The 22955-nt window shown below is 40.3% G+C and overlaps 1 protein-coding gene across 14 annotated transcripts in view; it reads left to right on the forward strand.

Moving 5' to 3' along the window:
- The window catches only part of RBFOX1 (RNA binding fox-1 homolog 1), a 1176073-nt gene that overhangs the window by 507135 nt on the left and 645983 nt on the right, over window positions 1-22955 (forward strand). For all 14 annotated transcript variants that reach the window (XM_054271085.1, XM_054271089.1, XM_054271101.1 and 11 more), the window contains one exon: window positions 589-651. In XM_054271085.1, the coding sequence (XP_054127060.1) occupies window positions 589-651 (63 nt within the window). Of the gene's footprint in view, window positions 1-588; window positions 652-22955 lie in introns of those variants that run through there.

Consider the following 22955-nt stretch of genomic DNA (forward strand, 5'->3'; position numbering starts at 1 on the left):
ACCTACTAAAATTCAGTGAATAATTCAGTAAAATGTTACATGTCACAGCTGCTCATTAATAAGAAAGAATGGCAGGGAATAGAGTGTTATCCTATTGGAATTCCCAAATCTGTGCTTGTAAAGCATATTCTGAATGCCCCCCTTTTTATTATCCATTTTATGACAACTTTTCTTTCACAAAAATGCTTCAAATTTTCAATTGAAGAATACACAAAAAGCAAATTACAGTGGTGCGTTCCTATTGAAACAGAAACCTGTGCTGGGGAAAATTTACAGTAATGGCTTAATAATTTCTATTTTAGTAGGTAAATTTGCTATGAAAACATAGATTTTTGGTTTCAAATGCATTGCAAACTGTCCATGGAATGTGTAATAAATAATGAGGCTTGTGAATCGATAACCAGATTTTGCAGTTTGGCTTTGTACTGCAATAAAAAAACCCTTCTGACCCAACAGTGTGTGCAGTGACAGCCCAAGCAGTGGATTATCAATTGTATTTTTTGTTGGATCTTTCTGTGAGGGCAGAGCACAAGCAGGAGCTGCCCTGAATCCCTCATTCCCACTAAGAATGTGATTTTCTCTCCCCAGGAAACTCCACAGAAGCCCCATGCGAGTGGTGCCTATTGTTTCCACGAGCAGAGCCTCCTCTCAGTAAGTCCCTGGGTTTTTTCTTGCCTGTTGATTTTCCCAGATCTCTCTTGTGCTCTCCCAGTTAATGCAGAAATCCCTGGGACTCTCCAGCTTGCTGCATCACCAGGCTAACAGAGCACAAGTAAAGGGTCTGAGGGTTTCAGTCTTCAGTGAGCAGTAACATCCTTAGGAAATGATCTTGCCTGGTTCTGGCTGGAGGTTAAAATGATTTTCTCTTGTGTTTCCCTCGTGCATGTTTGGGTTGTGTCACTGTCGTGTTTGTGCCACCTTTTTGGCTGATTACTTTGTGTACAGATTACTCACAGACACTTTGTGCCCTCAGAACAGCAATGGATAATTAATTCACCCTGCTGTCCTTTAGAAAATGCTCTCTGTAAAGTTAGAATAGGGAATATCACGAATTAAGCTCCAAAATTTATAGGACATATGAAAAAAGTATTTGTGCTGATTAGTTTTTTGCCTTTTCCCTTTCTGAGGTTTTCAAATCCAAACCACTTGTTGCTTGTTCATACTTGGAATTTATTCTTTAGTAAAGTTTTTCTTTGTAGCCTGTACATAAACCCAAAAATGATTAAGCACTTTTTATTCAGGATATAGATTTCTATACTTACGGTAAACAGAGAAGTGTCAGACAAAACTGTAATTTGTGGTGGATGTATATTTTATATTTAAACAGTTTTTAATAATCCTCTGCTTAAAATCAACTCCAATTCTCAGCTATTTTGTATTAGATAATGAGCATGGTTTGTTCTGTATTAGGCTGAGTATACTTTGCTTTATATGCATTTATAATTACACTCTTCTTTGTTCTGTGTTGCACATGGGTATTGAAAAAATAATAGACTGTGTTCACTTTTTTGTTCCACTGTATTAATGTGAGAAGCTGAGTTCTGCCCCAACACACAAAGTTTCATGTCACTGAAAAAATTAGACACACAGTCCTTGCTAGGAAAAAAAAAATAAGAGTTTTGCATTTATTCTCCTACACTGAACACAATCTTCCTCCTAATGTCTTTGAAATAAGATTTCATTATTTCAAAAAGACTGCCTGGCTTACTGGATGAAAAAAAAGCCTGTTCATCTTGAGGATAGATTTAAATCAATTCTGTAGTGCTCAGCATGCTTGTTGCTTTTAGCTTTTCCTCTGTCATGAACAGTATTTTCTAGCACAGAATAACCTTACAGCCCTTAGCAGAATTTGATGCAATTGACAGCTTTTGTTAGAAAAATTCTGGTAAAAAATTGCACGGAGGAGGTTGGGGTTTCCAGCCCAGGGGAGACAGCAGTCCCTGAGATAATCACAGCATGTTTGGAGGAAGCTCACATTAATTTGGCTGTGAACACAGTGCCTCAATAGCTATAAATTCAGTTTCCAGGAAAAGAAATTCATTTTTTCCTCAACAAACTAAAGCAGAGGTTTTGGGGAGCTGAAGAAGAGAGAAGAAAAAAATGCTCGTTTGGAACCTGAGGAAGGCTTAACGCTCCCAAACCCGCTTGTGCATCATTTGCTGATTATTTTCCCGGTGCCCGTAAGGCAGCAGCAGGACTCTCCATCAGCTGAGGGGTCCCTGTGTCAGCAGGCTCAGCCCCAGCCCCGGGTGTTGCCTGGAAACAGCTCTGGATGGGAGCTGGCTCCTGGCAGCCCCATCTGCCTGGGCGGGATGCCCTCCTCACTCCCGGGGCACTGGGCACAGCTACCGCACTGCTGGAATGCTCTGTCCCCTTCCCTGCCTGAAAAAAGGCATTGCAAACCACAACTCCCACCCCCCAGCACACAGGTGTTAGGGTGTTGGAATTGTATGGGTTGAAATGAATATCTGCTCCTTGTCAAAATCTCCTGTAATAATGGAATTTTGTATTCCTTGGGTTGAATTTCATTTCAGGTCCTAGCTATAGTTGATTTGTAGTTGTTTTCCTGTTTCATTTTGATAGAGAAATATGTTGAGGTAAGTCTAGTTTGAACTAGAGAAATCCTGGATTTTAAAATTCAGTTTCCCAGCCGATGGATTTGGGTGCTTGACCTTCTGTTAATGGTGCAGTGATGCCTCCGGTACTCCAGCAAAGCTGCAGTGCATTGAGCAAACCAGTAAACAAAGCAATACAAGACAGCTCCAGAAAACCACTGAAAATAAACATGACAGGCAGGGGAGATAGAATTGTTCCAAATATACAGTGGGAAATCAAGGACAAATAGTGACTGGCAGGGGGTCTGGAGCAGAAAAAAGAAAAGAAATCAGAAGTGTTTTGGTGTTTGGCAGAAAGTTTCTACAATTCTTGCCCATTCTGTTGTTTTTTTTTTTTTCTTCTTCTTCAGGTTGTGCATGCAGCAACAGCTGTTCCATAATTTGATAAACATACTGTAATTAAGTGATCTTGTTTATTAGTAACACCTTTCCCTGACTAGGAGATTTTAAAGTGTCAGAGAAAGGATGAGCCAGGGGTGCTGCTTCATGTTAATTTGACAGCTTCATCCTTTGGAAGCTCTGCTGTGGTTATCCATGTTTTAAACCCTGCTGGATGTAAAGATATTTATATTAAAAGGCTTTTGCTCTCCAGTCTTACCTTGCAGAGGCACCTGCAGGAAGAGCTTATAAAGCCAGGGGAAAAAAAAAGACATTTAAACCCCTTTTCTCTAATTTTAGAGTGAGCTGTGTTTTCCTTGGAATTGTAAACACGCAGAACAAAATAAGGGAGAAATAGCTGTAATTGCATTGAAAATATTATAGGGCATTATGAGTCCTTTTCCCCCCTCATTAAACACATCTTGAAAAATTGTTAAAACAATAAATCTATTTTCCAAAACATCATAGCATGCCATGGAGGAGTCTGAGGAGTTTATTGTGATCTAGGGATTTCTACCTGAGAGATGTGAAAAAAAAATAAGTTGTGAAAGAGACCTATTATAAAATACCTGAATTCTCTTGGAAAGAAACCAATATTATAACTTTATTCTAAAAAATATAGAAGAAAAAAATTAATGATGGTATTCTTTTTTATCCATCTCTCTCCATTCTGATGCAGTCTGAATGAGAGTATTAGTCTAGAGAGTTGAATATTTTTTCAGTTGCAGCACTTTGAATTACTGATATGTGCAAATTACAGTAAAAAAGGGATGAAGAGTGGTAGTTAGACAACGTAAATGATGCAGTAAGTTCTGCTCCATTACTTTATCTCAGCTAGGATGGGGAACTGTTTAGTTGTTAGGATCTGCTCCACTGTCATATTATTCATTGTTGTTTTGCAATATCTTCAAATATCTTCAACAGTTATTGTAGGAATTCATTAAGGGCCAGGAGCAGCGAGGCATTTCCCCACTCCTAATGATGAGCAGAGAATATTCTCATGGATGTTTTTGCTTCAGAAAAAGCTTAACTAGGGTAGCTGAGCCTGACCTGTGTTGGATTTATCTCTTTTTTTTCTTTTCCTAGTTCTGCTGTGTGGTAATTCAGTGTTAGGTGGCTGTTTGTAATACTGCTTTTCCATTAGATATGTTTCACTAGATATGAGCTTTCCTGTTTAGGGAGCGAAATATACTTTTGTTTAATTTGGTGGGCTTGGGGTTTTTAAAATCTGCATGTCCCAAGGTTTCATTTACCACAGGGGAAGAAAATGTTGTGGTTTTTTTCCTTGCTGTCATTAATGTGAAGTTTTTATGAGTAGAATCACCATTTTTTTGGATGAAGGAGCAGTTATGTGGGAGCAGTTTTATAGGAGTCACTGTTAAACCACTGCTATAATTTCTCATTTCCTGAATGGTAAAAGGGCTACAAACCAGAGTATCAGTGGTCTGCTTGTGATTTACAGGTGATTCTGCTGCTCAGCTCACTGAAACCATGATCTTCCTATGGAAATAAAGGAGCTGTCCTTGTTTAGATTGTGCTTTATCACTGCTGCAGGTGATTTCTGTATTTATTGGGGCAGCTCAAGTTACTCTCTCAAAGCAGATTCAGGAGCATAAAGCTCACTGAAATTGAATAGGGCATCTTGAAAAGAAGAGGCAGACTCCTAACACAAGGGGGTTTTTTGAAATACCACTGTAGATTATCACAAATTACAACTCTGTAACTAAAATTAGCATTGTAAATTCCCTTGGCTGTACACAAATGCACATGGAAAGAAATATTGCGACAATTTCCTAATTTCTCCTTCTCTTTTAACAATTCGGTCCCTATTTCTTTCTGATGGATTCTTCTGTGCACTTTCTAAATTCTCCATCTTTCCAAGAGGTGTTTTGAGTTAACCAAGTAAAAGCCTTAGGGGTTAAATACAGCCTGGCCTGAGCCTGTGTATTTACAGTTCATGGCAGCTTGTTTTCTGAACATCACAAAGACATTTTCTTACTCAGGATTTATGAAAATTTCCACATGCATGTAAACACCCAAAATACTTTCACTGGCAATTGTTTGCACTCTGGATGTTCTCCAGATTGCAGCTTTAAGAGGATTTTGATCAAGTTCATTTCCACAGCTCCGTGGCATTTAAGAGCTATCAAGCCCCAATATTCCTGTGAGATTAGTATGTGCTATTATCTCTTTATTACAGAAGGAGAAGCCAGAAAATTGAGCAGCCTGAGTGATGTGCCAGGAGAAGGACTGTAGCAGAGCTAGGATTTGAATTCATGTTTCCCAAATCCCAAATCATTGCCTACGTTCTTGGGCCATCTTTCCTCTGCTCTGCCTCTAATCCAGTAACTTTTATTCTTAATGATTTTTTCATTTGACAGTGAAAAAGACCTTATAATTTCATGCTCCTTCCTGTCTCATAAAATTTGAAATTTTTCCTTAAGAAAATCCTGCAGTTATTAAATGTGTATGGAAAGTGTGTGATATGCAAAGTGCTATCAGCACAGGGCAAGGCTAATTGAAATATGACATTCCTGGTGATGATCTGGGTCATGCCAGGGGTGTCCCCATCCTTTAATGAAGATATAAACTCAATCCCCTTTACTTTGAAGAGCTTACAGACTTCTGAAAGTTTTTTTTTTGGTTTTGCAGGGTGGAGATGCAGCCACAGCAGGCACTTGGGTACTCAGTGCAGGAAATTTTAAACCTGGCCAGGCTGCTCTGGGTTTTGGGGTGTGCTGCTGGAAAAAAACACTGAGTGTGGGCACTCAGGGTCAGAGTGAGTTCCCTCAGTGCTGTGGTCAGTGGGGAATCCCTGTGCCTGCACACAGAGCACTCAGAGCCCATCTAATGCCCTATAAATGGCTCTTTATCCTGATCTGAGGTCCTACTGAGCATCCCTGGGCACAGCCTGGTCCTCTCCCAGTGGGGGAATGTCTTTACTGCTCATGGAAATGAACAGGAGCATTGGATTGCAGGAATTTAGAGGTGAGGGAAATTTCATTTCTTTTTTGTCCCCCCATTACATTTGAGGTTAGTTACTAAATCACAAGTCTGTGTTGTGGCGTAATTCCTGTGTAGCACAGGCCCAACCAATAGACAACAGCCTTTGTGGGAATTTTTATTTCTCCTTCAAGATGTGTTAGAAATCATATAACTGATAAGTCTTTAAATTTTGGATATGAGGTGGCAGTTGGAAAATGCATCTCCAGGGAGGAAGGAGAGCTCTGGGGAGTAAGAAAAATCTGTTGATATAAAATGAAAATTTTATCTTCATGCTGCATCGTTTGAGAAACTAAAATAGGTGAAACAACGCGAGTTTGGCAAAGTGGATTTGTATCTGGCAGCATTTATTTTTCCTTCAGGAGTGTTTAACATCAGAAACTAAGATGTTCCTCCTGGAACTGCTCTGACTGTGGGCCTTCCTAGGAGCTCACTGCACATGGAGTATTCTAGAACTTACCACTGGGGTTCAGCAGTGTGGGATTTCTCACCAAGGAGTTAATCCATCATCTTTCACAGTATTAAAATATGTTTGCGCCTGTTAATGCATTAAGGAGAGCAGCTAGTGACCTACCAAAACCTCTTGCACACTAATCAGGACAAGTTTGGGCAGGTGGGTCCAAGAGCAGAGTTCTTGGCTGTGTGTGCAGAGGGAGTGTGACGGTGTTCACAGGGGTCCCAGGACGAGGGAAGAGATGACAATCTTGACTCCATGATTTATTATTTTATTATATATATTATATTAAAACTATACTAAAAGAATAGAAGAAAGGATTTCATCAGAAGGTTTGAAAGGAATGATGACAAAAACTCATGACTCTCAGAGAGTCCGAGCCGGCTGACTGTAATTGGCCATTAATTAGAAACAACCAACATGGGCCAATCAAAGATGCACCTGTTGCATTCCACAGCAGCAGATAATTATTGTTTTTCTTTTCCTTTGAGGCTTATCAGCTTCTCAGGAGAAAAAATCCTAGCATAAGGATTTTTAAAATATAAAATATGTCTGTGACAGAGGCAGGGCTGTGTGTGCTCCTAAATCCTAAATTCTTGTGCAGCCCCAGCTCACTGGTTGAGGAGGGAGAATGAGGAAAAAGAAGAGAGAAAAATAATAAAGACAATCCTGATGCAAGCACTGCTCAGCCACAGCCTGGCAATAGCAATAACACCCTCATCAGCACTGCTTTAGTCACAAATCCAAAATACAGCCCCACATGGGCTGGATCTGCATTTCTGTGATGAAAATTAACCTGCCACACCTATAATATTCCTGGTTTTCTTCACTGTGAAGTTTCTGCTTTCCTCATCTGCACCCCAGAGGAACTTTCATGAGCACACCTAGAAAAGAGAAGAGAAGCACTGGCAGAATGGTTTTGTTTGTTTGAGAGTTTGTTTTTGTGGTGTTTTTTTCCCTTATCTTGAAGGATAGTTTACACAGCTAAATGACACAGTTATAAAAAATATATATATATTGGGCCTACACTGAGAAAAAAATTGATCTGAAATCCTTCACAAATTATGTTTTTATCAAGACCAAGATGTTGTGTGCTATTGATTTTTAGATCCACACAGCCTACAAGTAATAGAAGTTGCGGAGACAAAATAATTTAAGATGGTTTTCTGTCTTTCGTGTAAGCCAGGTTAGGATATTGAAGAACAAATCAATTTCTTTGCCACTCAGATTCCTTGAAACCCAAAAGTAAATTTCAGCATGAGTTATGGTTCCCAAATATTTGTATTTTCTGGTTCCAAGTTTTTTCCTGCAGGCAATAGGCCTGGTTTTGTCTGACAAGCTTTTTTGCACCTTGGTCACTATTAGTGCAACAGGGAGCTGTAAATAAAATCATACAGGAGGCAGGAGCACCATGGATGAAACCTAGCAGCAAAAATGTGAAATGGAGTTGTGCAAAAATCTCGTGTAAATAGCAAAATATGCAGAGGATTCAATCCAAAGTAAGGGGAAATGATGAAGTGGCAGAAGCCCATCTCTGGTACTGGGCTCCACTGCCCTGTGTGCCCTGATCACACTTTGAGGGATCAGTTCTGCTGAAAGTGTTGGATAATCTGGCAATGGGAGCTGGATGGATCAGGGCAGAATCAGCTTCAGGGAGGTGTCTTTGTCATTCAGGGTAGGAATTCTGAATACTTGAATCATTTGGCTTCAAATAACACTCACCTGGAGAAATAAAACATTGATGGGAGCTAAGAAAACAATAAACCCACTACAACTAATGAAAGCAGATAGTACACAAGTGATTTTATGGCAGCTCAGTACAAGTTCCTATGGCTGACTCAGGAGTGTTTGTTTAAGGAATGTGTTCAGGAGGATATTTCGATTTAACAGCTACAGGTGTGCTCAGAACAGCACACTCTGTGTTAGACAAGTTGTGGATAAAGAAATTACTTGTTTAGACCTGATGTTTAACTACACAGGAAACCTGCATTTGCATAACTTGATGAATAACATTAGAGTTGGCTTTTCTTCAGCTTTGTTGGGTACCAGAGGGAGAGAGCAGGAACATTCTGCAGAGAGTTCTTTTAAAGCAGCTCTGAAGCTCACTTGTTGAAATGCTGGAAATATTTTGTACCAACTGATGTGCAGTTAAATGGAATAGACTGATCCTCAGTAGGTTCAGGGGTATTTGCATCATCATCTAGTTTTCCCTGAAAGACTCTTTGATGTAATAGGAGACAACTTTTTCATGATTCATAATCTTAAAGAAAATGGCCCACATTTAAATTGACTGTGGCTTTGTCTCCAGATGTCAATAAATTATTTCTTCCAGAACACTGGTCCCAAATGCAGATGCTTGTAAACATCCTCCTCACTACTGCTCCTTCCTGTTATCCAAACCCTGCCTCTGTGGTTTCTTGGGAGACCTTTTTAGTGTTCAAAGTGGGGAAATTATCCCAAGCACTGTTTTGCTGCACTCTGGAGATGTCTTCACTGTTCCACACACACTCCTCTCCTTTCTGTTCCATCCCACTCCTCCCCCTTGTGGGATGTTTCTCCTGCTTCCCTCAGATGTGGGAATGAAGTCCTGCCTGGATTCATGCTGCATTCCAGGGGGAGATTTTGTGCCTTCCTTTATGGGCTCTCTGGGTTCAATGCTAAAGGAATAGAGGGGAGAAAAACATCATCATTCTTTCATTGCTAATAGTGCAGGATGGAAGGAATAAAAGCCCTAAAATGTATGAAAAGGCCATATGAGAATATTCTAATCTGAAAATAAGCCCAATTCCAAAATTCCAAGGACTAATGTTCTCTGCAGCAAAGCTGGGAAGGTTCTTATAAAAAGATCTGTTCTTTAGGGAGGGGGATTATCTGCTTAAACTGCAATATCAATGGAAGCACTGCAGGAGGGTTGGACTGGAAGGCAAAACCCACTTGGTGACCCAGTTATTCCAGAAATCTCTTAGAATGGAATTAAGATCTCCCAGTGGCAGAGCCATTGCTGATAAAAGGACAGATAGCAGATATGGGTTATGCTGAGGAAAGAGGAGAGGGATTCACTGGGAGGACAAGGAGGGCAGGGGGAAATGCAGCCAGAGCCAGAGGAGAGCAGCAGCCTCAGACACATTTGGGTAATGGGGACTGGAAATTGGGATCTCTATCTCAACACAGAGACAAGTGATAGGGAGATTTTAGGGGCACATCCATGAACCAGGAGGCTCAAGTGTAGTGAATCCACTGGGTCTGCCAGAATTCCACTGGAATGGAATTTTTTTTAATTAATTTGTAATTTTCATTGATTTTTGATTTTTTAATTGATTTTTGATTTTTTATTTGTTTTTTGATTTTTTTTCAAATAATTGATTTTTTAAAGTGAAGGGGATTGATAGAGGGAAGTGCATGGGAATCGACAGTTAATAAAAGGGACAAAATAATATTTCTGTTTAGACAGGATTGTTCCAAGCAGGCAGAACTAAAACTGACAGGGAAAGTGCAGAAAGCTGAAGGATTAAGTGCCAGAATAAAATTCACTTGGAGAATTTGATAATAGATGGAAATCTTTCCTTGATGAGGGTGTGCATGACTTATTATTGCTCAGAAGGGTTTTTTTGGAAACATCAGATGGAGTTCTCAGCAGCATTAGTTCCATGCTTGACAGCTGTCAGAAAAAGCAAATTGAATATTTAGCAACTTTGAGAGAAGGCACTGAAGACAGAAAATACAGCCCTGTTTCTGCTGGAGCTGGTTTCACATGTGCTGCTGAGCACAAATTTTGGTTTCCACGCAGAGGTGTGGTCCAGGGAAGGTGGAGGAATGATCAGAGGGGAGGAGGAGCTGCTGTGCAGGGCAGACAGGGAATGCATGGTACAGCATTTCCCTTGGGAAATGAGGGACGGAGGAGTGAAATGGGGAAAGGATAGATTGGAATCATTATGGATATTGATTATGAATATTGATGTTCTAGTGATATGACTTATAAGGCAGGGATTATGTAGTCAATGGCTGATTAAAAACATGGCTCTTTCTGTGCTATTCAACAGCTTTTCCACTGGTTCAGATGCAAAAAATAAATGCAAGTTAAGAATAATTATCTAAATAAATGTATGGTATTTCCTACAGAACAAAATGCAGGATATCCCTCCTGGCAGATTACTGTGGGAACACTGGTGCTTGTATTCTTTCATGAACATCTAAAGGTGATTGCTGTTGGACAGGGGATTTAGCTGACACAATCCAGTTAAACCAGCTCCTCTGATGTGTGGCATTAGAAATGTATTTATGGATCTGGTGTGTGGCTCTTGGTTATGGTTTTTTTGTGTACAGAAATTGTGTATCTAGAAATACATAATAGGAACTTTAAAGACAGAAATCAGCATTTATGTTATTCAGCGGCTTTAAAAAATGTATTTGTTGAATTATGATGAAAGAATACTATTTAAATCTTTTAAAGTGGCAGTACTTTTCTTGAAAGCCATTTTCTATTGAATTGATTCCGATCACATAATTTTAGATTCCAAAATGTTTTATTGATCTGTTTAGGGAGAAAATCAGTGCCTTGGCTTTCAGGTAAACCTCATCTCAGGTTCCTGTACTGTGGGATGCAGTTTCACTCAGCTTTGATACTTAGCTACCCAATCCTCCTTTTTTTGAAGGGAAATGCCTTCAAGCCAAGTGTTTGAAGTGCCCCCAGGAGCAAACCTGGGATGTTCTGTAGGTCCCCTTCTGTGGTCCTGCAGCCTCTGAGGATAGTTTCATGATTTCAGTTATAAGTCCAACACTGGAAAAACCTTTAAAATTCATTATAGTCAGACAACCCTTTCAGTTATTTAAATGTGGGTTTTTAATGGTCTTGTAATTTAAGTGTTTTCTCAGCCAAAGATCAAGGAGTGGTCAGATTGGTGTCTGTGTGGGGATGGGATTTTCTTTTTAATCTTCAGCCTTAATCAACCTTTTGTGTGTTCTTCTACCCAGAGTAGTTGTGTCCTGGAGGGGGCTGACACTGTTTTGTGGATATAATTAATATAATTATATTATAAATAATCAATGTCATTAATGTAAGAGTATGGTACAAGCCACAGTATTTATTTGCTGTTATTTTCCAGCATTCCTAAGTTTAGCTGAACACAGAAAAGGTGATTTTTCATTCTTTTTTTGAGTAAATTTGGGTGTTTATACAATGGAGAAACACTGGAGAAAAACCCCATTTACATAAGAATTCAGGAGCAAATGAAACAAAGCTAACTGCATCCTCATTATTCTATTTGAATGCAGCCAACTCTGCCATTTGGTGGAAGGCCTTATTAATGACTCCTAAATGAGCAGACTTGGGATGGTGATATTATCTGTGATGCATTATTGAATCAACAGAAATAAACCTGCTGTCATTAGCCTAATTATTTAGATATGCTGGAAGATAATGACTATTTTAAGTGCAAATAAGCTGCAGTTAGCAAGCAACTAACCAAATAAATAAGTGAGGTGGGATAGCAAGGGAGTGACTCATGGGAGCAGGGAGGGAAAGGGGAGAAATGCGAGGAATTATTGCAGAAAAACACTCAGGATGACATTTGTCAGTGTGGCAGGGAGGGCAAAGTGCTGCTCCCTGGGGTGGATGGAGGGATTGATGGATGGATGGATGAGGGATGGACATGGATGGATGGAGGGACTGATGGATGGAAGGGATGGGTGGAGGATGGAGAGATGGGGGATGGATGTGGATTGGTGGATGGAGGGATGATGGATGAAGGAATGGAGGGATGATGAATAAAGGGATGGATGGATGGACAATGGATGGATGAGGGAGGGATGGATGGACGGACGGACACATGGACGGATGGACACACAGATGGATGAGGGATGGATGGGGGATGGATGGATGAGTGGAGGGAGGTAGGGATGATGGATGGATGGACAGATGGACAGGGATGAATGAGGGATGGATAGATAGATGATGGATGGATTGAGGGATGGATGGATAGATGATGGATGGATGGACGATGGATGGATAAATGGATGTGAAGGAGGGATGGATAGATAGATATATAGGCAGAGGTGATATTGGATGAATGAATGGATAGATAGATAAGGAATATCTATCTATTAGATAGAAAGAAAGACAGAGGTGACGTTGGATGGCTGGATGGATAGATAGATAGATAGATAGATGTGATATTTTAATTGGATTTTAGTTTTTTTTTTTAATTTTACCTCTCCTGCTTTGCCAGAACATCTGTCTGAAGTGAACTCTGAGCCTGTGCTAGATGAGCTCTGGCAGTGGCTCTTGGTGCATCTGTGAGTGCTGAAATTGCCCACAGATGGGCTGGCTGGGCTCAGCAGCACCAGCTCACTGGGGCTGGGCTGCTCTGCTGCCCTTCAGTGGAAAATCAGTGCCCATAAGGTAAAATAACTCTTCTTGTTATGAGTTAGTGGGGGAGGAAAAAAAAAAGAGAGAGAAGGAAACTAAATTAACTTCCTTAAAAAATACTTGTCAAATGAAGTTGAATAACAGCTAATTGGAATGTCAAGTTTTCTCATTAATACCTTGATTAAAATAATTTCCTTTTTATAGCCAAAATACTTGCATAAATATAGAAAATATAATAATGTAGAAGTTATATTTAAAACCTTTTTTCTGAGGTTTGATGTGTTTGTAATTAAGTCTGTCTGCCAGAAGAAAATAAGGGTTACAGGCATCTCCTCATATTTTTGTGCAGGAATCTGTCTTCATGCATAATTTTTCCCTAATTAGTTCTTAAAATAAGGAAAAAACAGTTGTTTTGTGTGTTGTTTTGGGTTATTGTTGAGGTTTTTCATCAATATCAACGTAAAACTGGTGAAAAGTGTTCCTTCTGATTGCAGGAAGCCTGTACTACATAACAGAAGAGGAAAATTAGACTTAAATTTTCTTTTAGTGTCTGTGAGATCACAGTTTGCTGATAAATCCCCTTTTCTCTTTCATTATGAATTGTGGAACTTTTGATATCTGCAAGACTTTATGCAATTTCATCCTGCTTCTATTTTAAGTGATTGCAGCCTGGAAGATCCTCTGAACAAGGGGTAAAGGGGAGTCCTTTGCCCTGAGAGTTCAAAAAGAGACAAAAAAGAGCCCCAGAAGCCAAACAGAAGCAAAGCTTCCTGCACTTTGACTGAAGGTTTCTCCTCATTGGCGTAACTCTCATGTTAATTCTCAGTTCAGAATCTCCTGTGTTTATCACTCATCAGAATATATCCTCTATTATATTTATTAGAATTAATCAATTTATTATAGTTCGTCCTCTATTATATTTATCCTCTATTAGATGTATGTGGTGGGAGTACATTTACTTTCCCATACTTCTTTTTGGGTTATTATGGAAACTCAGGGCACTGGGAATATTTCTCTCTCTGCTCTGGGGTGCCCTGACCCCCAGGGCAGCACTGACTTTGACTTTTTATTCATGGAGAAAGTGTCTTAGACGTCAAGATAGACTGGAATCCACAAAAATGTGAAATAGATTATAGAGAGTAGTGCAGGTGCTTCACTTGGTGAGAAATTTAAGTTTTAGGATTTTTAGTATGTTGTAGATAGGTGTCAGTTGAATTGGATAGTTTAGCCTTAAAAGACCTTGTACCAAGAGATTGTTGGCCATTTTGTGCCTTCTAATGAAAAGCTGCCCAACTCACACTAGTGGGACTGTTTTACTGGTAAGAAATAATAAACACCTGAGTCCAAACATGAAATACCATCTTAAGTAGCTTCAATCCAGACCCAGAGAAACCAATAGCTTATTACCTAAGGATTTTTTAAGCTGAATTTTCTGCTCTTTCTGAAATTCACTTGCAAGGTCCTATCAGACATTTTCCTATGCAAAGTGCTAAATGTGTCTCAAGCAGAAAAGTACTGTGCTCTCCATCTTTAGCTGCTAACAGGTGCTCACAGACTATAGTTTTTGTTTGCTTTTAATGAGGGCAAAGGATCAGTTGTTGAGCCAGGAAAGAATTTCTGTTGTATGATATCAGAGAGGAATTAAAATGCCAATAATATCAGGAGTTTCTCAGGTCTAGTGTTAACAATTCAATGGTGTTAAACATACAGAGATAGACGTGGTGATTTGTACTTCATTTCTCATTTCAGTGGCTTTGCCTTGCTCATGCTTTGGCATAAAAGGTAATTTAAATGGTATTTCACTTGAGAGAGTTGCATGTGTCTTGATACCAAAGTAGTTTCCTTTCTGGAAAAGTTTAACCTATAACAAAATTGTAATGCTCAAAATATACAAAAGAGAAAGCACTGCACAGAGTCCTTATGAAACCATTCTGAAGATGATGAATGTTTCATGGAGTTTATTTACAATATGTATAATAGGATTTTGCATAATTCAAAAGCATGCTATTTGATCTTGCAGCATTTATTGAACTAAGAGTTTTTATAAAATGCATGAACAAATATATCAAACCAATGGTGGAAGTACTCCAGGGTAAAGTAGATCAGCTGTATGAGAACTCTCTCTAAAGTGCCACTCGAGATTCTCAGTGTGCAAATGCCCTGTACACAATGAGCCTTTAAAACATATTTTCATATTTAAAGTGATTCCTCTATCCTGTGGTACAAAAAATATTTTATTTAGTACAAAAAATATTTTTTTTGAGTCATAATGATTCGAGCCAGTAGGGCATAAATAGGCACCACATGAAGATTTATGCAGGTCCTCAGTATATCCTGGTTCTTGGGGGGTTTATTCTTGCAGATCTACAGTTTGAAGATTGAGTCTTTTAGGAGTCACTCACACTTCCCTTGCATGGGAGGTGTGGGATGTCAGAGCCTTCATCCAAACAGAGACACACTGATTTTCCCTGGGGTTTTCAGTACTTTTGTGATATCATTTTCTTGATATCATTTTTCTTATCCTTGGTCCTGGTGTGCCAGGTTCTGTTAGGGGTGTTATTCATGTGGAGGGAGCCTGCAACAAACCCAGCTGCAAAGGCACTGAGCTAAGCCTGTGATAACTGAAACGTGTCTGGAGAGAGATTTTTCCTTCCCAGGTTTTTCCTTTTTTTTAATTTCAGATTTTTCTTTGTTTAGTTAATGACATGTAATCATTGCAGCAGCCTGTGGAACAAGCACTGTAACATCTGCATGTTATTCACAGGCCATTGCTGCTGTGTGTAGAAGAGAAAAACATCTCCCACTGCCTTCTCCCACCTCCCAGTCTGGACTGGAGACTGACAGGACAGAAAACAACCTTAGAAAAACTGATAACTGCTAATGGGATGTTAGATTCAAACTTGGATTAATTTGCCAAACTCAGCTCTTTGCCTGCTGCTGCTTTTAAAAGTTTTGGAGATCTGATTTCTGTGTGGGGTTTTCTTTGCCTGCCAAGTTTTCCCAAATGTCACAGGTTTATTTCACATCCCATCCAATCTCCTTGGCTCATCTAGTGTTTTTGTCAGGGAATATCTCTGTAGTGCTGTGGACATGAAGCAAGCAAAATCAAAAAGAAAAGTGTGTTATTTGTTTTTGTCATTTGAAAGATATTTAAGAATTCCTTTGCCTGGAAGAGGAACAGCAGAATTAACAATTAGTCAGCTTTCTTCTTGCTATGTAGAATTCTGTAATACGACATCTCCAAGTATCATCATTCTGTGATGATATGGGGACAGTGACAAATTATTCTCATTCTATAACCTCCAAACCTATGTTTTGTTGTTTATTAACCCTTAAAGGCCTCTGATTCAGCAGCAGTATGGAGGCTTGCATGTCAAACAGAAGAGGGGCCCCAGCACAGATCCCAAACCCTCCAGTGATACAGTCACAGACTTCCCTCTCTGCCTGTCCAGTGCTCCTGGGAAGGTGCTGAGAAACCCTCACTCACAGGGGTTTGTGAGGAAGGATAGGATTTGAATGTAAAGTTTGGTTGTGTTACTAGAATCATGATTTCTAGAAATTATAGAGTCACAGAAGTGTTTGGGTTGGAAGAGACTGTGGTGGTGTTTGCAGGGGTCCCAGGAGGAGGGAAGAGATGAGAATGTTGACACCATGTTTCAGAAGGCTTGATTTATTATTTTATGATATATATTACATTAAAACTATACTAAAAGAATAGAAGAAAAGATTTCATCAGAAGGCCAGCTAAGAATAGAAAAAGAATGATAACAAAGGCTTGTGACTGACTGAGACAGTCTGGACAGCTGGATTGTGATTGGCCATTAATTAGAAACAACCACATGAGACCAATCACAGATGCACCTGTTGCATTCCACAGCAGCAGATAATCATTGTTTACATTTTGTTCCTGAGGCCTCCCAGCTTCTCAGGAGAAAAAAGCCTAAGGAAAGGATTTTTCATAAAATATCATGGCTACAGAAGAGACTATTAGAGCTCCTGCCCCTGCCATGATCAGAGACACGTTCCACTATCCCAGGCTTCTCCAAGCCCCATCCAGCCTGGCCTTGGACACTTCCAGGGATCCAGGGGCAGCCACAGCTGCTCTGGGCACCCTGTGCCAGGGCCTGCCCACCCTTAAAGTGTGGGATGGTGTCTTCTGTAAAACTAATAGGAAAATAGAGCTGAGGATGGTGGACTTAAAGAGGGACCGCAAATGTAGTGAAAAATATCAGTGATTGTTGGGGAAGATGAAACAGGAAAGCCTTATAAATATGATTGTCTGGCAAAAGATTTTGAGAATATAGAAACTATAAGTGAGATTGAAATGAAAGCAAGCTTTGAAATCCCTTAGTTACTGAACAACTGGAAAACAATGGTGTGGCTGGCTGAAGGTAATCCCCTTTTGATGGAACAACACCCTCTGCTTGCAGACAGCTCCAAGGGTCAGAGCAGACCCTACAGCTTGGCAGAAGGGGCCCAAAGAGGAGTTTTTAAGGTTTAAAATGTAACACAGTATGGTAATGTAATGATTCTTATAGGCTTTATGTAAATGCTATAGGATTTGTATCTTGTATTAGATTGGTTAGTGAGAAATAGAATATTCAGCACAGAAGAAGATTTATTGTATTGGAATGGGAACTTCGCTTTCTTACCTTTTTTACTCCCTTACTCTCTCACCCCCTCATCCTCTCTCCCCCTCTCTTCTCTCAGCCTGCTCTGAGCTGTGGCTGGCAGCTCCCAGCAGGGCCCTGCACCCAGGCCCTTTGCAATAAACCCCAAGTTCCAAGCCCTGGCTGCAGAGATCTCCCACCCTCCTACCCCTGTCACTCCTACAAGTGATATTACTGAAAAAGGAAAAGAAAACCTGTCTGTTAGCATGTGAAAAGAGCCAGCAGTGTGCCCTTATGGCAGAGGAGCTGAGGGGTGCTGGGCTGCTGGCAGACGGAGTGGGCCCTGCTGTCTGCTCAGCACTGAGGAGGCCACACTGGAGTTTTGGGGCCACTCTGGGCTCCCCAGGACAGGGCTGATGTGGTTCTGCTCAGCCTGAGAGGCTCAGGGGATCCTGCTCAGTGTCCCTGGGGCAGAGTGCCAGGGTGCCAGGGCCTTTCAGCAGTGCCTGGTGACAGAGCAGGGCACACACTGGCACTGGGGTTCGCTCTGCTCAGGAGGCATTGCCCACTGTGATTTGGCTGAGCAATGAGAGCTGCGGACCTGGGCACCTTCTGGGCTCCTGGGGCTGTCCCAAAGCTGGCTGGGCACTGTCCTGGGCAGCTCTGGGTGTCCCTGCTTGGTGTCCAGAGCTCCTGTCCATCTTCAGCAGACTGAGGGTTAATTATGCAACAGTGTTAGGGGCTTGTGTTACTCCTTCAGGCCTCAGCCTCTTCCTGCAGCATCATTAAACACTTTAGCAGAGATGCAGGAAGGGAAAAGGAGAGGAGAGAATATCACTTTACAGGGAGTAGTGATTGACATAATTAAATTAGCTAAGAGTCATGCCCTTTCAGTTCTATCAGCCACTGCCCAGTGTGATCTCCAAGCATTTCAGGCTCCTTCATGTTGATACGTGGAGATAACATCTGTGCCACAACAGTTAGGGAATTTTGTCTTTTCCTTGTGAGAAGGATGAACTTGGAATTTAAATGAACAGAAAATATCCTAAACCAGACAACAATTGCACAGCAAACATCATTTAGTGCCAGGGAGAGGCTTTCTCTGTTGGAGATCTTAAAAAAAATAAAAAATAAATTAGCCCTATTCTGTCAAGGACAGCAGAAATAAAATCTGAACCTGTATTGGAGCGATGGAATGGAGCAGTGAAATCTCAAGGTGCCCTTATTTAAACACTTGTCTAAAGACAAGGTTTAGGATTCTCTTAGAAATTTGCATTGTCAGCTGAATGCATTGAAAAGATAACATTCCCATGCAGAGCTGAGTAGGGCATGGAGTATTTTAAAACAGAATAACCTTATCTAAAAAAACCCAACCAACCTCAAACAAAAAATCCCCACAACCCAAAACAATATGATCACTGTAGCCCAGTGTACCCAAACTGATTTGTTCTTTGCTTTTCCTTCTTTCTACCCACGCTCCTTGGCAGTAACACTTCTACAAAAAAGAATTTTCACTCTGCTGCTTTCCTTGCTGTGCTAATCACCTGTATCTGAAAATACATCTTCAAAATTGTTTTACTCTGACAGGTCAGCAGATAAAAGCTGGATACCAGGGGGTAAATGCACTCACTAATAGACTTTCTTTCTGTAACCTAAGCAATATTCCAGAAAAAAAACTTGGGTCGTCATTGGTGTTAGGTTTGAAAATATCGCTGGAAAATTAAGTCCTGTACTTTGTTGCTGGAGATGAGATTTTTTTTTTATTTTTTTTTAGTCTTAGGTTCTGGTTTTCCTCTCTCTCAGTTAATTTATGTGATAATTACCAGCACAGCTGACTGACCAAAATCTTTAATGATAAAACTATAGGAGCCCAGGCCCCATGGTGGGAGTGAGCTATTAGTGCCTCTACGTGTGAGACACACAGAGTGCTTTTCCTTCTCAGAGTTCCCTTCAGCACAGTGCAAATTGCAGTGTCACAAAGCACTGCCTGCTCCTTCATCCCAGCTCTGGCTGGGGTTCTGTGCCAGGGGAAGCATTTCTACCCTGATCCCACAGTTTCTGCAGTATAGAAACACAGGTTTTGTTAAGGGGCTTTTTTCAGGTTCATTTGAAAATATGTCTTCATTCTGCTTTGAAGTTTTTTTACACATTAGTATAAAATTACTGCAAGTATTTCTCAGCTATGTAGGCATCAATCTAATCTTACCACTTCAGTTTGCAAGAGAATTGCAGTGTCACAAAGCACTGCCTGCTCCTCCATCCCAGCTCTGCCTGGGGTTCTGTGCCAGGGGAAGCACTTCCATCCTATCCCACAGTTTCTGCAGTATAGAAAGAAAGGTTTTGTTATGGGGCTCTTTTCAGGTTTATATGAAAATATGTCTTCTTTGCATATTCTGCTTTGAGGATTTTTAAAAAATTAGTATAAAAATACATACTGCAAGTATTTCTCAGCTATGTAGGCACCAATCTAATCTTACCACTTTAGTTTGCAAGATAATTTCAATGACACAAAACACTCCCTACTACTCCATCCCAGCTCTGGCTGAGGTTTTGTGCCAGGGGAAGCATTTCCATCCTATCCCATAGTTTCTGCAGTATCACCCCCATTTTGGAGGGCAGGAATTGCAAACAGAGCTGCTCTGCTGCAGGAACCTCTCAGAACTGGCTGGGCAGTGCCAGCTCTGGAAGGTGCTGAGTTATGCACAAAAGGCAAGGTTGGACATATTTCCATCTTTTTCACACTTTATGGTTTATGGTCCAACAGTTCTGTGCTGTATATTATCTGTAAAAAGTGATTTCCCAGGTTGAACTTAAGAAATGCTGAATTATTGATGCATTTTAAGCATGCATTAATGGCTTGAATGTGAATTTCTATATTTAACATAACCACCAATAATCTGGGCCTGCTTAGGGAAGAGTGTGGTCAATTATTTTTCCCATTATCTAATGTTTGTTTCAGTAAAAACATGATTTATAGTCATCTGATTTGTTGAAATATGAGGGTTTTTTGGCCATTTGAGTATTGTGGAACAGAATATGTTTATTAATTGCCCTGACCTAAGGATGACTTGAATCAAAATGTTGTCCTTGCTAATGGCTGAATGCCTGCACACCAAAAAAACCAACAAACCTCTCAAACAGATCTTTGAAATTATTGAGCCATTGGTTGTTTCAGAGCAGTAATATCACAGCTTCAACAAAAAACAGTCTTCACTCTGGCGCCTGAATCGAAAACATCCAGAATCTCCCAGTATGTTCTACTGGAGCCTAAATAATAGTTTTGGGGTGTAGCTAATAGCTTAAATTCCTGGAGTAGGCATGAATATAAAAATAATATTGCTTTTACTGTTGGCTGGATCAGGCAGCTTCTCTGACTGGAGATGAATTGGGTTTTGTAGAGTTTTGTTTGCAAAAAAGACCAAACAAATGTGGTGTGGTGAACTGGGAAACCGTGGGACCAACATTTAGGGGGAGAGGAGAGCACTGGAAAGGGCAGCCCTGCTGCCTGGGTAATTCTCTCCATCCAAGACGCTGCCTTGGGGTCCCACACAGCATTAGGGAAGTGAGGAAAGAGCTGCTGCAGCCTTCTTCCCACTCAGAAGCCTTCTCTGGTTAAAAAAAAAAAAAAAAATTACCTTGAAATCTCAACTTTACACTGCCTGTCAGGGGCTAGGAAATTGATTTGCAATGCTGATATGAACTTAAGTTTGCTTTTAAAAATCAACAATCTATTTGCAGCAGCCAGAGCACGATAGGCAAGGATAGCACGATAGGTGCCAGAAGGATTCTCATGGCCAGGCCAGCAGGGAAAGATTTCTTTGAGGCGCTTCATGAGACAAGTGGCTTCTCTGGCATCAGAGTTTGTCCTGCTGCCAGAGGCCTTCCTGTGACAACAAGGCATGAAATTCCCCTCCAGCCTGGCATCGAGGAGGATTTGCTCAATGTGGTAGGGACAGCCAGTTAAATAATACAAAGTGATTTTCAACAAGTTTAACACACCTTATCTAGTTGATATCCTCTAGGACCACTCTGATACCCGTTACTGCTTTTTAGTGATTTTTTTTCCCCTTTTGTAAAAAAATAGCACTTTACTCTTAATGAAACACTGTTGTGTCACTGAGGATGGCATGTTGGCTTGTGGAACCAGACTCCAGTGTGTAAAGCTAAGGGGCAGATGAGCCATTTTAACATTCCCTGCAGAACTACTGCTCTGAATGTAGGCTGCAGGTAATAAAAGTTGCTGTGTGTTATTTTGCACAGAAAAAGGGGGGAAAATCCCTTTGATTTCTTTTATTCTTGGAGCAGTGTTATAGGAGTGCCCAGTCTGCTCTTTAGGGATGCTCCATAAAGTGTTGGCACTTCCTAGCTTATTTCTGGTTTTAAAAAACCTTAAAAACCAAAATTAACAAATCCAGCTCCACCACACCCTAACAAACCCATCCACTACAATACCAACCTCACTGGCATTGAGAATAAATCCCCTACTACATTTTTAAACCAGAAAATGTATTTTACAGTTGCAGCACTTTTATTAAGCTGCAAAATGTGATCCCCACCTCCTATTGCCAGTGGCATTTGAAGGAAAAGATGTCATTTGGTACCTTAGGAAAACAGGGTGGTAAGGAGTTGTTTCTGGTACATTCTTCATGTTCTCACTGGGGTTGGAAACTTTTCATAGTCCTTGTGAGAAAGGCATCAAAGCCTGAAGGATGAAACAATAAGAGAGGGAGTGAATAAGCTCGATATTGTTAGAACTGGCTTTTTCTTGAGGCTGTTTTCACACTTCCTCAGGCAATAAGATTTTAAAAAAAAAAGTAGTCTCTAACATGAAGCCCACTTCTGGAGCCTGATAAGATAAAGCTAGACAGGCCAAGAAATCTTTATTTCTCTGCAAAGTTTTTGGTTCATGTCTCATGTCCACAGATTAAAGAAGAAATTTATCTTGCTTTCAGACAAAGAATTTTCACAATTGTGCTGATTGTCAAGCATGGGTTAATTTGCTGAGTTCTTTTTCCTCCTCAATGAGTGGTGTGGTTTTGTTAAGGGGCTTTTTTCAGGTTTATATGAAAATATGTCTCCATTCTGCTTTGAAGTTTTTTTACACATTAGTATAAAAACACATACTGCAAGTATTTCTCAGCTATGTAGGCACCAATCTAATCTTACCACTTCAGTTTGCAAGATAATGTATTTCCTCTTTCATCATTGGATTTAGACTTACTCTTTAAAAATAAAAAGGGAAAAAGGAGATAGGAGACAAGACTTTGCTAAGCTGAAAGAACATGAAATATTTTTTTTTCTTCCTTGTCTTCCCAAACCTACCCAAGTAATTCTCTGACAGGAGAGATGCCAGGAAAAAGTGCAGAAATACCTGTGTGATGACCTTTGCTATTAAAATTAACGTGTGCCTCCTGCACCTGTTCAGAAATGGTTTAACATTCTTCTGTCTGACTTCAGAAACACTGGGTAATTAAACAGTACTTTCAGTGAAGGTCAACTCTGAATTAGTAGTTCATTAAATTATTTGTCAT

The sequence above is a fragment of the Melozone crissalis genome, unplaced genomic scaffold (genome assembly GCF_028551555.1).
Source record: "Melozone crissalis strain CALT ecotype California unplaced genomic scaffold, PUWL_Pcris_2 ptg000012l_1, whole genome shotgun sequence".
In the NCBI taxonomy this organism is placed as follows: domain Eukaryota; kingdom Metazoa; phylum Chordata; class Aves; order Passeriformes; family Passerellidae; genus Melozone; species Melozone crissalis.